Source organism: Cyclopterus lumpus, chromosome 22, assembly GCF_009769545.1.
Source record: "Cyclopterus lumpus isolate fCycLum1 chromosome 22, fCycLum1.pri, whole genome shotgun sequence".
NCBI lineage: Eukaryota > Metazoa > Chordata > Actinopteri > Perciformes > Cyclopteridae > Cyclopterus > Cyclopterus lumpus.
In genome coordinates this window covers 8,767,679-8,785,613 of record NC_046987.1, presented here as the reverse complement: position 1 = coordinate 8,785,613, position 17,935 = coordinate 8,767,679, and the positions used below count along the sequence as shown (strand labels likewise).

The window sequence follows — 17,935 nt, the reverse complement described above, 5'->3', positions numbered from 1 at the left end:
ATGGTCTTCTGATTATTTATGTGTGAATTTTACAGATCTTTTCTACAACAGAAAAGGTTCATCTGGAAGATCAGGTTCAAAGAGACATCTTTTACAGCGTGTTCCAGCAGGCTGAATGAATCCGTTCTCTCAGTCAGCAGCGAGGTGTAGTTGTGAAATTGGTTTTACCTGCGAGAGGGTAAAGGAGCCCACAGTGCTGTCATCGTACAGCAGGATATTGATGGTGTCTAGGGCCCATGTGCTTTCTGCCAGCAGGCCGGACTTCAGAGACATCATCACGCGCCAGGCCTCAGGCGTTCCTGGGGTTGAAACAGGGGGATTTTTGGAACCCGGAAGAAAAAGAAAGTGGTGATCAGACGGGGTCCAAATGATAAAATGGAACGCTGAACAGAGATCATTGTAATTCCTTTCATAAAATGTGCCTCATGTTGTGCTAGTTCTACCTGGAAATTAGGTTTAGCTGTTCATATAAGGCAGAGACAACAGAGCTTTTTAGAGCATGAAAGTACAATAAATTCCTTTTCACTTTTCCAGTTAAATGAAAAACTAGAATTAAACAATCAGCAATGCCTTTTCTAAGGAGCCTTACCAACCCATCCACCTCACACCCCTCATCAAAATAGTAATTCATGAAATAATGTGACTTCATCTCACCAGTGTCCTTGGAGGTGAGCTTGCGTCTGGGCTTAAGAATCGGCATGGTGGCCTCCACTGATCCTGGTGGGTAGTTGAAATCCCGCCTCAGGTTGGGAGGAAAGTGACCAAGGGGCCCACCTCCCTGTGAGCCCATCATGGTCATCCCAGGCTTAGGCATCTTCATGGGTGACATGAACGGTGCTTTGGGTGACATCCTAGAGTCCATGGAGCGCTGGAAGGCTCCTGGGCTGAGTGCTCTGGACAGGTGGTTGGTCATGGATGGAGAGTTGGAATAAGAAGATGGCTGGCGTGAGGACAGGGGAGGCATGCCTCCTGATGATGACATGTAGGGAGACTGACGGTGCCACTGCTCCTGCCCCGGACGTCCGTCCATGTCATCTCTGCCCATTGAGCCGTAAGGAGGCATTTGTGATGGCGGCCCCTGTCGGTTGGGGTAGGGATAGCCAAGCTCAGTCCTGGATGGCCACATGTTAGGGCCATCGGCGGCATGGTTAGGAGTGGGCCCCCCACCCATCATACTGTGCTGGCTCTGACCTGAGGGGCCCATGCGGTCGCGGGGATAGGGGTAGGGGAACTGTCCCTGGATGGGTCTGTGTTCAGGGCCCGAGTACCCGCCACCGTAGTGGTTGTACATGTCTGGCTGCTGGTTGGCGTACTGCATGGCATACATGTCGCCTTCGTGTCTCTTGGGTGGGGGGCCGTACATGCCCTCCATGGGCCGTTTGTAGCCCTGCTGATGCAAGAGTGTAGATAGTTAGTTAAAACATAAAGCCAAGGATCATTTATTCTCATCATTCCACTGCTTCTATGATAAACACAACAACAACAACAACAACATTAATAAATTAATACTACTACTACTAATGATAACCTTGTTTTTGCAATGTTAAAAATGCAAAAAAGCATTGCCCCCTTTAACTAAATAGGAAAGAATAACATGTATTTTTGAAATAAATATATTACTCTGATAATGTATTTGTACAGTATAAATCTGTAGTTTAAATCACAATCTGAGGACATTTCCTGTTTCTCACCTGTTGCTGAGGGTACATCCCAGATGGATGCATCCCATATGGCATGTTGGGATACTGCTGACTGTAGCCATCGTGTCTGAAACAGAACGGAGGGGAGAGGAGGAATAAGTCGCTCTAATTTAAAAACTGATGAGCACAGTAACATGAATACATGTCATTTTGCTATTGCTTTGACTTTCCACAAGTGTACTCGAATAGACTGTTCTACACATATGGGTGCTGACCTCTGCTGTGAAGGGTATCTACTGGGAGAGTACATGCTGCCCTCACTGTTCGAAGGTCCCATGTTGTTCTGACTCCCAGGGGGACCCATGTTCCCCTCCATCCCCATGACATGGTCCGGTCTGAGGATCAAACAATAGCAAAGTCCTCTGACTAAACATCGCTGATAAAATATCCGCTGTAAACATATGTTTTTAACAATCCCAACTACAGTGGACAGTGGGCTCATGTTAGGGAAATGCCAAAGATATGAGATACTACAGGCCCCCCTCTTCTGCTGATGAGTGGGCCTACCTCCTGTCATAGCCCGGTCCATATGGATACTGCGACCGTTGGCTCATGCTCAAGGCTGACGGGGGTCGACCATACATGTCCTGCATGCCACCACTGGGCATCTGGCCTGGTATGTATGGATCAGCTCCTGCCACTGCGTAGGAGGAAAACAAATTAGGTAAATTCATCAGACTATCTTATATAGGGACTGAATCAACATGAACAAAAGGAAATAGAAGAAGAAAAAAAAGATCTTAACAGGCAACAAGCTAATAGTCTCACTATTAGTGTCCTGGTAACCACCGGGGGGCAGCAATCCTCCATGAATATTCACCACTTTACATGATTATATCTATTGTTCTGAGGCTGCAACTGTTGTTATGCAGCTAACTTTCACCATATTATTCATTCAGACTTCATTCTCTCGAGCCTTCAGAGGAGCCACCATCCTTTCTGAAAACTAAACCGCATGAGTTGGTCGAAACAGGTGCTTCTCAGCAGGATGGAAAGGATGAAAGGTTGAATACGGGGAGGATGAAAAGGATGAAGAAAGTTAGGATGAGACAAAGGCTACGCTACAAGAACATCAGAAGTGCTGGTGTGTTTTCGATAAAGGGATGTGTGGCGTAACAAACAGTTCTCATCTCCTTTCATAATTCCTGTAGTAAAACACACACACACACACACACACACACACACACACACACACACACACACACACACACACACCTGTCCTGACTAGACAATGAATTAGCCCATTTGTTCAAATGGTTGGCATGAAAAACAGTTTATTATTATTATTAAATGTTCTGTGAAACAGGTCTGGGGCTGCTTCTTGTTTGGGAAAAAAGTTGTGACATCGTGTGCCTCACTCACTCTTCCTCATCCCGGCAAAGGGGTCCTTGGCGTCGTACTGCATCCTCATCATCATGTCAGGCATGCTGAGGGCCTGCTGGTAAGGAGCTGAGGGGGGCTGGGAGGCAGCACGCTTCTGGAAGGCCGGGTCACTCACCTCCGAGAAGGGGTCCTGTATGCTCACACTGCTCCTGGACAAGGTGAGGGGGTGGGAGAGAGAGAGAGAGAGAGAGAGAGAGAGAGAGAGAGGGGTGAGGTGTGTGTGTGTGTGGGGGGGGGGTTAGAAGGTAGAAGCTGTGTGAGAAAGGGGGATCATGGATTGCAAAGACTGAAAACCTCAATATGATGTTCTCTGTGAAGGAGTTATGTGCTCTTACATCAAATACTTAATATATTTCATTGTTGTAGTAGTTTGTTGTCAGTAGTGCATTCAAAATAACTCGGTAACTCGGTAACCTACGTTAAAGTAAAGAAGTAACAGCAGAAAATGCACCTATTAAAAGGTAAAGTACTCCATGTGTGATAGTATATAATCAGATTATTATTACAGATGCATTACTGTAGACCTGTATGCAGGACCTTATGTTGTAGTTGGTTAAAGTAGAGCGAATTTAAACGACTTTATGCACGGTTAGGGAAGTGTGATCTCTAACCATTCATGTTATGAACTGGACTATAGTTTGTTACTGTAACTGTCAAATATATCTTGCATAGTAAAAAGTATTAAGTAGCATGAAATAGAAAACTACTCAAGTAAAGTACAAGCACCTCAAACACTTAAGTAGAGTACTTAAGTAGATCTATTTATTTACTTTTCACCACTGTTATTTTATACGTTATATCATTTTGCACGCATAATATCACAAATAAAGCACAAAAATAACATTGTCTACTTTCCCAGGCTGCAGATGAAGAACATTTTACAAAATAAAAAAGTGAACACCTTTAATCATCATATAAAGAGCAGCAAAACATGTTATACATTTAGTCTTCAATCACTAATCAGAATAATGCTAATGGTGTATCTGAACATAACGGTGCACATAAAGATTTTTGTCTTTTTGTTAAATCCTGCTTCACAATTTAGGTTCATACCAGTTATCAACAGACAGTCCTTGTTCATACAGAAGGAACAGTTTGTACTAACTGACACAAATATCACACTGCAATCTTTGTTAACAACATTGATCATAGAAAATAAATAACTACCACTACTGTAGTGGCAGTAATAGTATGCATGTAAGCAGGAATAGCAGTACAGCAGTAGCAAAAGCAGCAGCATCATAGTACTGCGGTAGTATTGTTAGTCGTGCAGCGTGTCTGTGTGGTACCTGTTGGGGGGCAGTGGTGTGACCTGTCCCAAGGGGGTGGTGGCAGGTGTGGGGGGTTTCAGATCCCCCACTGCCTCTGCTGTCGAGCTGCTGCCAGAGGACAGGGGCGTCTGTGGGCCTTGGAGGGAGCCGCCTGAATTAGCTGGAAGACACAAGTATCCTTTTTATTATCATTATAGTTGGACGATTCACAGGATCCGCAGTAAAAACTGAAACACATTCAGACCGCAGGGCTCCTTTGTCTTCAGATACAATCTTGAAGCTGGTTTGAGTCTGAGTGGCCAAACTGAGCTTTTCGCTGCAGCAAGGTGCTGTGTTAGAGAGTTAACTTTGGACTTAAGGCCAAAGCACTGACAGTGTTACCCTTCATGAGACCTGAGCTCAAGCAAACCGCCTACATGACGGCAGTGAAGAAGAGTACGGAAGGACTGTTTAAGAGGGGAGAGAGAAAAGAAGGGAAAGGAAGCAGGGGGAGAGGACACAGCGAAGGGAAGGATGTCTCCAAGGGAATTGCACTGCTCTTTTTCTGAAGCAGTTTGAAGATATTTTTTCTGGCTTTTGCCAAAGACTAAATGACAGGTTCATGTGGAGGGCAAAGCTGCGGGGCACACATGTATTTAAAGAAGATATAGTGTACATATTGGGTGGAGTCAAATAATGTGCAAGCTACTACTTCAGCAAACATCTCCTAAATATGAGTGAGGAGCTTGAGAAAACACATGTTTGTAACCTCCTGCTAGAAGAAACACATCCCCTCACACAGAGACTCTAACTGGTTACAACTGGGTTAGTGTGCTCTCTTGTTATGACACCATATTTCTGTGAATTTCTCAGTTCAACCAGATAAAACCAAGGGATACAAATTCCCAGAAGCCAGTTTAATAGAAAATGTGGCTCGTTCCAGCTAAAAGACGACAAAGACAGAAGAAGAGAGACTATGAAAGTATACTAATGAGCATTTAGCGTAAGAAGACTTTCTCTAGAACAGCCTCAGTGGCCTTTCCCTGCACCGCACGTTTCCGGAAAAAGAAAGAAAGACTTAAGCTTTAAAAATTCATGCTAATTCTGAATTATTCAATAATACCCCCCTGCCTCTGCATCATAGGACATGGAGAGAGAGAGAGAGCGAGAGAGAGAGAGAGAGAGAGAGAGAGCGGGGGAAGTTATGCCATGATGATGAGCAGAGGTAGAAGAGAGGGCAAGGAAGGGGCAGTAAGCATTAGGGATTCTTCACTTCCTGGGATACGCCTGCTTCAGACAAACACGCGCAAACACACACGGAGAAGTGCAAACAATGGTGGGGTTAGCAAGGGTTAACAGGTTTACCATTCCTCAAAAGCAGGCGGGCCGACAGACAGATACATAATACCGAGCAGTGGGGTTACGAAGGTGGAGGAGAGCGTGAACTCAACTGCCCTCTGCTCCACATTTAGAGGGAGAGAAGAATGACAGAGCAGGCGATGAGGCAAAATAAAGTGCGTGTGCAAAATCCATGTGGCTGACGTTTGATGTGTGCTCACGAGAGGCTGTGTGAGTGTCAGTGGGTGACATAATCCACAGGTTGTGGTGGTGGTGGTGGTGGTGGGGGGGGGAGTCAGTTAGCCGAGCCAGTTTTGTGAATGAAAGGTGACGGCGAGGTCGAGTTTGTTTACATTCTACATTCCAGTCCTCATTAATCACTCCCCACATCCCCCCACCATCCCAACTACACACACACACACACACACACACACACACCCTCTCCAACCCACCAGCCCGCCGGACAAGCTCCCTCCGTGACATCACTGGGCTGTCAGTCTATATAAGCTGGCAGGGTGTCAGGAGGGCAGTTAGCAGGAAAGCATAGCTACGAGAGGCATGAAAAGAAAATGGATGGTTTTTTTGTTCCAGCTTGGTATTCATCCCTTTTTATAACAGAATTAGCCCTAAACAGCTAACGTTTTAGAATTGATGTGTGTCGGTAATTCAACTCAAAGAGACAAAGTTTGCCTTTGTTGTCTCTTTTTAGTCCAGTTCAATCTGAAGATTTCTAACAAACCGAACTGCCGTGTTTCTTGCCCCGTCTGACTTCTTGTAACCAATGTTGTTGTGTTGTCAACAGTGAACTTGACGAGTTTAATGGACAAAACTATCAAAATCAAAATAAGTATGTTTCAAATCCACTTTGGCACTTGGAGAATACTTTTGTATGTTCTTGTCTGCCGTCAGTATTGCAGTACTATGTGTAGAGATTCAAATATCATGAGGGCCACCCTTTTTTACATGAGCATGTGCTATACAAATTATGCAGCAGACCTCACTTCAATCAAGTGTTGCAGCATAAGCACTTTACACTTTAATGCGGCATATCCAACAGGCCGCCCAAACATCCCAAGTATTGACCTTTCCATATTTCACAATGTAGGCGCTATCTCTGATTATGTGTACCGTGGTCCCATCAGCCGATGTGGGCAAAATGAGATTCTGTGAAATTGGCGTGGTTAGGTCCCGCTGAATAGATGAGAGGGGGCTGAATTGAGAATTATAAAGTGTTATGAGCAAGAGGGAATATGAATTGTATGTATAAATATATATATATATATATATATATATATATATATATATATATATATATATATATATAGATGTGTTATGTGTACTGTACGTATGTGTGTGTGTATGCAAATGAAGGCAGATGCTCTTTTTTACCCACCAGGAAAAGCAATCTGCAGCGTCTAAGGCAGGTGAGGTGCTCTGATGTTCTATTTAAAAGCCAGGGTCACTTTTCTCATCTCCGCTGCAAATTAGAGATGTGACCTTAACGCTTTATATCGCTCCAATCTTTTCCCTCCTCTCTTCTGATTCTCGTGTCATAATTGTGTACAGAGACACACGGTGTGAACAGGCAGTTTACACAACAAAAAGTACCATTTGTGTTGTGGTGCTATGCCAAAACAATATTACTTAATTACAGCTAAATTACAGAAAACATGTTCTCTCTAAGCTATAGTGGTATTTACAATGTAGATTTTGTAATTTTTCTAAATTGTAATTTGGGTAAGCTGACCCTTTAACTGTCAGTGCCTCTATTAAACGTCTATGCAGTGTTGGATAGACATGGGCCATTTATGTTTTTGGCTCAAATGAATCACGTAACAATTTTTAATCTTCTGATAATGCAACAATAATATTTCCTTTTATTCAATAGCTAAAAGCTAATAAGCTGCAAAATCGAATGGCACTGTTTGTTTAGGCCCGTATGAATTGACTCTTGAAACTTTGTCATCTAAACTGGGGAAAACATTTACACAACCATATGTTTGCCAGTTCCCAGTCCTCCAAGAAACTAGCATGGCTGCTACCTTCACTACGATGTTTCTGCCTCAGCTGCAAAACCTTTATTGTGGTGATGTTGTGGGCCACATTGTCATGAATACAGATCACTCCTCCTCTGAAGATTCCTGACACCTGTAGTTTGATCAGCAGCACCTGTTGTTTGGCTGCCGACAGATGGGAGAGTGGAGTCGTGAAAAAAAAAAAGAAAAACAGTCAACAAGTCTGTTATCAGCCCTTACCAGGTGAGGGTGGCTGGATCTTGACCTGCTTCCTGCTGTCCCCTCCAGCCACGCTGCTGCCACTGCTGCTGCTGTCTGCCGGCGGCTCTTCTCCCCTCTCCATCTTACACTCGCAGGCAAACAGATACTGGATGTACTGCTTCTTGAGCGAGCTGGCGGAGGTGCTGGATGTACCCACGTTCAGGGTGGTGGACAGCTCGCGCCACTTCTTATTCTTGTTTACCTGAGTGGTTGAGGGACGGGGGGGCGGAAGACAAGACATTAATCCAATGAGGATCACTGATCACAATGAATGTGCACAACTGTGCTCATGTCCTTTCTTTATTTAGTAATGGATCCCAGTAGCACCAGCCACACACTTGTCATTTTGCCTGGAGCATGGTCGACCACAGCCTGCTGAATTTAATCAATCTAATCAATTCCATGGCTGTGCACTTAATGTTTTTGTACTTACTATAACCACAGAGTTGGTTCTCAATCTTGAGTATTGGACATACCTTTCACATTGCTCTTTCTAATCTAGAAGCAAAAAAGGTACTACAATATACGAGCACAATCATGTGGACACCCCTGATCACAGCTGGGACTGTTTTCATGTGTTTTCAATTAAGGGAAACCCAATACTACAACATCACAAATATGCCAGACAAAAGTACACTTCCAGTTTTGCTGCAAACAGTTTGGTGAAAGGTAAACCTGACAAGGTCTAAGGCTCAAAGCAAGGTCCATAAAGCAGGTGTGGAAGAACCCTGACCTCAAGCCCTCCATCCAACTGAACTGGACCACTGACCTTATTTCCCAACATAAGTGATCGACCTCACTCACACTTTTGATGTTGAGTGGGAGCAAACCTTGTGCAGGTTCCAAAATCTTGAGAAAAGCCGTTCTAGAAGAGTGGAGGCTATTACAGCAGCATATGGCTTTGGAATAAAAAGTCCATGTTCTTTTGGTGATGTAGTGTTTGCTGTTTCTTGTAAATTCTGCTACAGTTAGTATGTAAAGCTTTATATGTTGTATTGTGATATTTTCAGGAATACGGTTTCCCCAAGATTTATTTCCTTCTCTCAAGTACATCTCTCAACATTTACAAGCTCGCCATATGCCATGCTGCTTCCCTGCACATTGCTGGAGAATATTAAATAGATGATGCACAAGGGCAGAATGTTAGACGTTTCCTGTTGATGTTCTGCTTAGAATAGAGCGGACCTGTCTGTTATCTCAGTATCTGAACTCCTGTCTAATGACAGTAAAGTTGAATGTCATCTAACATGTTCCCAGCAACATTGAGTGTGTTCCTTAAACGTTACCATGGCGAGGCCTCCTATCTCCCGAACAGCTACGTAGAGCTTCCAGAGGTCCAGCGGCTTCTTGCCCACAGTGGGAAGCTGGGTAACAGGCGTGCCCCTTTCCTCCATGAAGGTCAGGTATCGCTCCACCCAGCCCCGCCTCTCCGGCTCCACACCCAGCTCAAATAGGCGCGTGATTCGCTCCCCACTGAGGGAGGAGGAGTTTGGGTTGGCTTTCTGGTAAGAGAGGCAGTACATTAATGTAAATGTAAGCAAGTTACCTTCTATTCACAAAATGTATGTTGTACACATTTAGATCATATAAATAAAATGTAAACTATATGCGGTAGACCTTATATGTCTGTAAGCACAATGAAAATAAATCAGTTTTTCCTAAATTTGTCCTGTGGATAACATCATTTTATATCACTCTAAACATTGAGCATGCTATACATTCTGATATAGAGTTTATTCTGCAGATTATTTCTTCTTTGCTATTTTCTTCTACAACAACCCACTCTCCCCATGAGGATCATTAAAGTTTCATCCCATATTTACACATCCTGAAGTAGGCCCTTGGTTGAATGACCAAGCAAAAAGAAACACTTCTTAGCGCTTTGTTCAGTGTGCAGCTCTATGTTTACTTCAAAGTTCATTCACAGCACATTCATATCCCTCAAATTAAAATTGGAGGACAACGTTTAATCTCTCAGTCATGTCTGGCTTCAGTCCAGGTTTCAAAAGACTTCTGTGGTCTAAGAACCAGTTTTGATCATGTAATTACACAATCATACTTCAGTCATACATGAAGTATGAATCAAACCAACAGATTATGCTGACATTATTGTCCATAAAGGGAAATTAAGTCGCTTGGTTTGGTTTCTGTGTCTATATATTCATGTAATTCCTGTACTTATTCAGTAAAGGCACACATCCATCCATCCAATAGTGTTTGAGCTTCTAGTGCTTACAGGACTGGAGGGGGTCTTGAGGGGCCAGGGGGGGCTGCTGATGCTGTCGCTGTCGTCTCCGTGGTACGAGGACAGGCTGGCTGGGCTGGGTGAGAGGGGGGAGGGCACGGGCAGGGCACTGCCTGGCGTGGCTGGCTGGGACACACACTGCTGGGAGCTACTGCTGCTGCTGTTGTTGCTGTAGCCGTCCTGGAGCTGGGGAGGAGTGTAGAGACGAAAATGACTTTCAGTTCCTTTGTGAAAAGGCATCCATCACCCACAAGTGTACCCAGTACGCACAATGGTGTGTTCTACTCGGGTCCACACAACAAGAGTGAGGTCAGAGCTCAAGTCTGCACCGGTATATAACACAAAATGAGTCCATATGTGTGTGTGTGTGCACAGACATACGTGTGTTTGTGTTGATATGCCTGAGTTTGGAACCAGAGGTGGAAAGTACATAAAGTACATAGTACTGTGCTTAAGTACAATTATAAGGTACTTCCATTCCACTTGGGTATTTCTGATTTATACTTGTACCTCACTACCTTTTAAAGGGAAATATTGTACTTTTTTACTCCATCACATTTATTTGACAGTTAGAGTCACCAACTAGTTTCTTAGAATACCATTTTTATCTAAAATATAGGACGAGGTTATAAAAGCTGATGCTTTGTTTTAGAGTTAAACACGTCACAAACTCTAATAAAGCTCAGATGATATAATTTTAATTGAAGTTAATTCAAATGCTACTTACATTTTAAAGCATCAGTAATATCAGTAATAATACTGTATAAGGGGCAACTTTGCATAATGAACACTTCATTTTGATTCTCAAGTACATGACGGACTTTTACTGAAAATGTAGGTTTTTTTTGCCACCACTGTATGTGTCTAAGTGGGTCTAGAATATATTTTTGTAGGCTGTAGAAAAAGTATTCTTTACTTTTTACTTAAGTGAAAGTAGTAATACCACAATTTAGGAATACTTGTAGTAGTAATACAAGTAGTATCCTAAGTAAAAGCACAAAAGCATTAGCATCAACATATACTTAAAGTAGCAGAACCAAATGCACTTGTTATACAAAATGTACCAGAATGATGCATATTCTGTGATAATTATTCTGTGTGTAAGCAGGTAAATATTTTTGTTTAACGTAGCTTAAAATGGAATTACTCATGTAAAGTACAATCACCTTAAAATTATACTTTAGTGCAGTACTTGCATACATGTACTTAGTTACTTTTTGTCAAAAATAGCCGTATAGCCAAAGTATGGCAAGTGTGTGAAAGATTTTGCATGCCTTACTGCTATTGTGTCTGCATGCATAAATGCATGTGTGTACATGCTAGAGAGAGAATGCATGGAGATCAGTATGATTAGTCTGTGTCTAGATGTGTGTGCGCTTCACTTTGTGTAAATCCCTCCACGTTAGCTCACATTATTGTGTGAGCCTTGTGTACGTGTGCATACATTTGTGTTTGTGTGTGTGTGTGTGTGTGTGTGTGTGTGTGTAAAATAGACTGCGAAAGAGAGAACAACAGCTTGACAAGTGCTTCTGGTCTGTGTACAGAATGCTCATGTCAGCAAAACCCTATCTTTCTCCCTCTCCCTATCTGTCTCTCTTTCTCACTCTCCCTATCTGTCTCTCTTTCTCATTCTCCCTCTCCCTCTCCCTCCCTCTCTTGGCAGACAGATCATTTCTTTTGGGAGCACTCGGGGTCTTTCTGGCTGCTCTTACTGCCTTAAATAATTCAAAAGGCCCTACTACCGCAATCAGCAAAAGAAAAGACAGGGATTTGGAGGGAAAAGACGTGTAGTGTATGTGATGGAGCCGTGTGAATGTGCGCGCCTGTGTGTGTGTGTTTGTGTGTGTGAGAGGGGCTGTTAAGCAAAAACAAGGGGAGGGGGTAGAAAAGAGCAAAGAGCAGAGTTCTTTTGCTGTGCTGAGCCAAGCCGAGCTGCAATTGTAGGGCAAAATGAGAAGTCAGCATTGTGTATTGGGACATGTGTGTGTGTTTGTGTGTATGTGTGAGGCACTGAGGAAGTAGTGTGTGTGTGGACTTGCTGGAGAAGCCAGTGCTTGGCTTCCTGACTTTTTGTAAAATAAAATAAATGAAGATATATGCATGTGTCGTGTGTGTGTGTGTGTGTGTGTGAGTGTATATGCACTGTATTTCTGTGTTGTGTTTGAATGTGTGAGCACGGATGTGTGTACTGCAGATGCCCAGCCCTCTCTTTCTCTCTCTCTTTTGCAGCTCGGGCTGCCAAAACATCAGCAAGAAGAGAGTGCTGGGGGCAAAAACAAAGCGAGAAAAAAATTAGGAATGGTAAATGTTAAACAAATCATTAAATATGTCGAGAAAACAACAGAGAAACAGCCCACTGTGCTAAGGCAGCGTATGCTGATCAGATCTGGTTTGCTTCTTTAGGGGAGCAAGATCAAAAAACAAAACAAAAAAATGAGAGGAAGAGAGGGAATTGCAAAGAAGGATGGCAAGAGGATAAAGGTCAAGGATGTACCTTTGGTTTGTGAGGCTCGTTGGCCGGACCGCTGTCGTCTTTCATGTCCGTCTTCGATTTCCCATCTGGGCTCATCATCCCGTCTCCTGACATTCCCATGGCTCCTTCACCAAGAATGAAGAAACATTAAAAACATATAGCGAGAGACACCTGTGGGGCAGGGAAGCTTTGCCATGAATAGTATAAGTATATAACATAATAAAGATTTGTCACCAGCAGGTATGCTTTCACCACAATAAAATGTCATGTTTTTGTATTAGAGTCGATTCAATATGATTCAACTCTCTAAAATGAACAGTGCCCTCTCTGTGAGTCCTAAACCTGCTTGATAATGATGTTACAGACAAAGTCAGACATGTAAAGTCTGTGTTCTCAAGGGGCCTCTAAACTTAAAAAAGCGTAAAGAAACTGTTAAAAGGCCGTTTCTTAAAGAAGATATAGACAGAGAACGAGATAAGCCTCCACTAAAGCGAGCCGGTGTGTTCTTTCAACCTTGCTGACTGCACATTCTTTGTGTGGGAGATCTCACATATTCAAAGTGGCAACAGAAAGGGAAAGAGATACAGACCTTTTTCTGTTTTCAAAGACATTTGTGTACCTTCACAAGGTTTCTAATTGAAGAATGGCTGAGGTCCTTAAAGACTGATTTTCATAGTGCCAGCTGCATATTTCTTATTAACAGAAAGAAGGGGCCCTTGAATACGAGGCTCCCCTCTTTATTTTTCCCTTGTGTGCGGCGGCACGGTGGGAAAACTAATGGCTTTTTACCGTGCCCAGGGGCAAACCAGATGAGTTTGAGGAACCTTGGCGCTCTAATTCGTTTGAAGTTTTCCAAATGTCACGCATTCTGATATTTGAGCTTACATAAACGCTGCCTTTCATTTTAGTAGCTACAGTGCATTTAGCAACAATGCAGCTGGGCTGAAAGAAAAAGGGATGCAGCACATTCATCTTTGCTCACTGGGGGACCAGCTCTTCAGAAAAAGTAAGTGCTCAGAAAGTGACTCTGGAATTCTTTTACTATCGTTTGGCCCTTCTAGTCCTCCCTCTCTCCATCTGTCTCTGAATGAGTCCTGAGTAGCTTCTGCTCTACATTCAACATAAAAACACAGGTTCATCCTGAGTGGCTCAGTGTACAGTTGGATATTAACTGTGAGGACGGCGATTTCTTCAGCATGTTCTTCTCTATCTTATGAACATGTATTTTGTTCATTGCAAAGACCATTCCTTTGCTGTTTGGCATTCAGCAAGTATACCTGAAGGCGGCATATTGTAGGCTGGACCTTGTGCGTTGCCCATGGCGGAGCTGTTGATTCCCGTTGGCTGGCTGTTGGGGACAGTGGTAGCCATGGTGCTCGCCTGGCTGATGCCAGGGCCTTGATAGCTGCCCTGCCTACCACAGAAAGAGGAGAGAGATGTTAGGAGAAGTGGTAGAGATGAATCCAGTTTAGATTCAGAATGTAACGACAGGCTGTGGAGAGATAAGTGGGTCACAGTGAAAGCTGCCGAAGAACAGAAGTCACAAAATTGTACAAAGATGATATTTGGCAGTCTGTCACTGCCATACTGCTTTATTGTTGTAGTAAAAACTGAGCAGCATGTATATCTGAAAGTCAAAATGAAAGCACGTACACAACATATCCCTGATCAAACAAATGCCAAAAAAAAAATAGAAAAACTCCCATCCTCTCTTTGCTCTTCTCCTCTACAAATCCCCCCTCCCCTACATCCCCCCTCTTCCTCCCTCTCCCACAAGTCATAATTTAACTAATTAAGGTGTGCTTTTGGAGAGGATCATGTTATTTGTTGCCATGGTGACAGCAGAAGTCAATCCCGTTCAATCTCCCTCCCTGAGCCTCCCTTCCCTCTCTCTCTCTCTCTCCTTCTCTCAGGCGGCTCATCACATGGTGTTGCAAGTGACATCAGAGGGGCTTATCTGCAACCTGCTGAATGCTGGCCAGCCATGTGTGTGTGTTTAAGCAATATGTGTGTGTGTGTGTGTGTGTGTGTGTGTGCGTGTGTGTACGTGGGATTGAAGGCAACACCTATCATTGCATGCCAGGCAGGCCAAAGCCAGTGACATTGGGGCTGAAAGGGAACACCGTGTTTGGAACAATTTGGTCTATCTCCTGCTGTCTCAAGATTATCTCCTGGACAACCATATAAAAGAAGGCTGGGAGAAAAGGGGGCGACAGACCGAGAAAAAAACAGGCCTAAACGACTGAACACATAAGAGAGGAGCGGTGGCAGACTGAAAATGCAGGATGAAACAAAAAGAAAGGAAGACAGTAGCAGAGGTGGGAAGGGCAGACAACTAAGGAATTGAATGGTAGCAAGGGTGGATGTAAAGGAAGAAAGGATGAAAGGAAAGCAGGAAGGAAGGGAGACATCAAAGAAGACAAAGTTGGGCAACGACTATTTGGCCCGAAATGCAACACCGCTTTATGTGGACGAAAAGAAACATTCTATCCGGATTTATGTCAGTCAATTCTCTCCTAACTGGCATCTTTCTCTCTTTCACACACTCACACAGACACATAGTGTAATGCGTCATGTTGGAACCGATACACATAGCCTAAGAGGAGGGATTGGCTTGGTAAACCTCCCCATAATCTCATCTCACAGATGTAATTAGTCATAGAGCACGGCTGATGATACATATGTAATCCCTCTATGGGGGCTGAGGTGCACAGGGGAGCTCCATGGCAAAGAAACAAGCTCACACCAAATCCACGGTTGTCTGGCCTCATTTCCATATAATGGGGGAAATATAGACTCCTTCGCTGCTGCCTACGTGTTACCTAAAAAGCTTTGTGTGAGTCAAGACACAGAAATAAATGTACCTTTTGATCGTTGCAAGTCAACATGTATGCTGCATTGCAAACTCCACAAAAAGAGAGCGCTGATAAGTCAGAAAGGAAAAACAAGTTTGGAAATGCCAGAGAACTAACCTAATTTATCCATACTGTACAAACGCCCCTCACCAAGCTTAAGCAATATAAGCAGAAGCTCTCATGTGAATGCTGAAATACCCACAACAACAACAACAACAACAACAACAGTGGTTGGAGGTTTTCAACTGTGGCACTCTCCCATTATGACTAATTCATGTCATAAAAAAGCCCATTAGAAAGCACTTGATGGAGGCATTGCACAGCGTTTAATCACACTTAATATATGCATGTGCCGCTATCGTAAGGGGGGAGGAAAAGAAAGGCACAGCGCATTCATCTTGCTCTCAGGCACCTTTGTGCCTGTTGCCGCAGAGAGAGAAAGAGATTGAAGGAAGAGAGAGAGAGAGAGAAAGAGAGGAGGGGTGGATGTAGAGGGAGAGGAAGAAAAATGAAGGGAGGTAGAGGGAAAGAAAGAAGCAGGGAGGGAAATTAAGGCAAGAGGAAGCCTGAGTAGTGTGTGTATGTGTCCCTGGTGGACCGATGGGGGGAGTATCTTCAACTCAGGGCCCCAGAGCTGGAGGTAATCGCTGTTCCATGAGACTGAGTCAAGGGAACACACTCTCAAAGACCCACACACACACACACACACACACACACACACACACACACAGTAAGAAACATGGAAACATCTATACTAACACCATCAGGCCAGTGCACTCTCAGTGTGTTGTTTAGAAGTGGCCTGAGGAGGGAGACAGATAGAAACAGCAAACTCTTTTTTTTCTTTTTCGAAAAGTTTGTGTGAGAGTTTTGACATCACAATACTGGGAAGATGTAAGAAAATTCTGCTTTGGGACTTGTTCGGCCTGTCCAGACATCTTTGGGGAAGAAAGGCTCTCCCCTCTCACAGTTGAAATGCATTAATAGAAACAGACATAGTAGATTTTTTACCACTTCAAAGTGACAACGGACATGTTTTTCTATTCATTCTATCCAAATACTCTACCCTGGCTGTCCTTCACTCTCCCCTTTGTTTTTCCTCATTCTAAAGACACGCACAGAGCCATCGCTCTCTTTTTGCTATTCAGTCCACATGTGTGAAGGGCATCGGAGAAGGCCACTTTCGCACCGTGGGCAGAGTGTGTGTGTGTGTGACAGTGTGTGTTTGAGCGTGTCCTTGTGTTCATGCGCAGGGTGGGCGCTGTTGCCAAGGGGATGCCATGGTTACGAGGTGCCAGCCAACCAGCTGACGGTGTGTCTCTCGAAGTGGCAGCGCCTTTGTCCTTCATTCGTGATGACAGGCCGCGCTGATGCCTCCCAGCGCTGCTAACTGGACCCGACAGCAGAAGCGCTGGGACTGCAGGAGTGGTGTGATGGCTGAGCGTCCCTCCCTATCGATCCCTTGGCTTTCTGTGTGTGTGTGTGTGTGTGTGTGTGTGTGAGTGAGTGAGTGTGGGGGCTTGTGTAAGAGTGTGAAGAAGAAAGTGAGAGAAAAAAGAGCCAGAGAGAGGCTGCTGGATGGAAGGATGGAGTGGATCGGCTGGAGGCCATGAATTATATATGGTCTCAATCTGTTCTCAGGGCAGCTTGGGCTCATAGCTCCTCCAAACCTGACTCAACTCACCACACACACACACGCACACACGCACACACAGATTCACACACACACACACACACACACACACACCTCACTCACTCACACACACACACACACACACACACACACACACACACACACACACACACACACACACACACACACACGGGGTGTGAGGGGGGGGGGGGGTACATAATACATAATAAACCCCCCACAACAAAATAAAAGGACAGCTTTTAACATATTAAATCCAGAGAAAAGCTACTCTTCCCTTCTCCCTCCCCTCCTTTCCAAACATCAAACAGCTCAGGATGGAGGAGAAGCCATTTATTTTGCCCATCTAATGAAAGCAGAGCGCTGTGCAACACTGCCAAGACTGCGAGCGACAAAGCACCACAGGCAGCATCACTCGTTCTTGACATTCAAGCGCTGCTCTTATTTATTTAGCAAATTTACTTACTAAGGAGGTCAGAAATGAATTATTTGGCGAGGATTTGCCTTGGAGCACTCTCCTCTCCTCTCTTCTTCCCTCTTCCAACATTTTTCTCCTTCAATTTCCCTTTGATTACAACTCTTTTTTTTTCTTGAGCTTTGCTCTTCTCCTACTAAGTGCTTATTTTTTCGACGGAGCCCGTTCCTACAGCTCCAGGAACTTTTTGTGGAGTGTCGCCGGCAGCACTGAAAAGTCATTTGAAAAGCCAATTCTGTCCTCAGAAGCTGCTGCCAAGAAAAGCTTATACCTTTTAATACTTTTAGTT

General features: G+C 44.0%; 1 protein-coding gene across 1 annotated transcript in view; it reads right to left on the bottom strand.

Moving 5' to 3' along the window:
* Positions 1-17,935, bottom strand: part of arid1b (AT rich interactive domain 1B (SWI1-like)) — a 187,700-nt gene that overhangs the window by 3,185 nt on the left and 166,580 nt on the right. Inside the window, exons 12-23 of the mRNA XM_034525486.1 lie at positions 13,943-14,079; positions 12,687-12,790; positions 10,184-10,378; positions 9,234-9,449; positions 7,927-8,149; positions 4,373-4,514; positions 3,063-3,232; positions 2,208-2,340; positions 1,916-2,035; positions 1,692-1,767; positions 655-1,390; positions 169-299 (exon numbers count right to left, since the gene is read on the bottom strand). Of these exons, the coding sequence (XP_034381377.1) occupies positions 169-299; positions 655-1,390; positions 1,692-1,767; positions 1,916-2,035; positions 2,208-2,340; positions 3,063-3,232; positions 4,373-4,514; positions 7,927-8,149; positions 9,234-9,449; positions 10,184-10,378; positions 12,687-12,790; positions 13,943-14,079 (2,383 nt within the window). The remainder of the gene's footprint in view (positions 1-168; positions 300-654; positions 1,391-1,691; positions 1,768-1,915; positions 2,036-2,207; positions 2,341-3,062; positions 3,233-4,372; positions 4,515-7,926; positions 8,150-9,233; positions 9,450-10,183; positions 10,379-12,686; positions 12,791-13,942; positions 14,080-17,935) is intronic.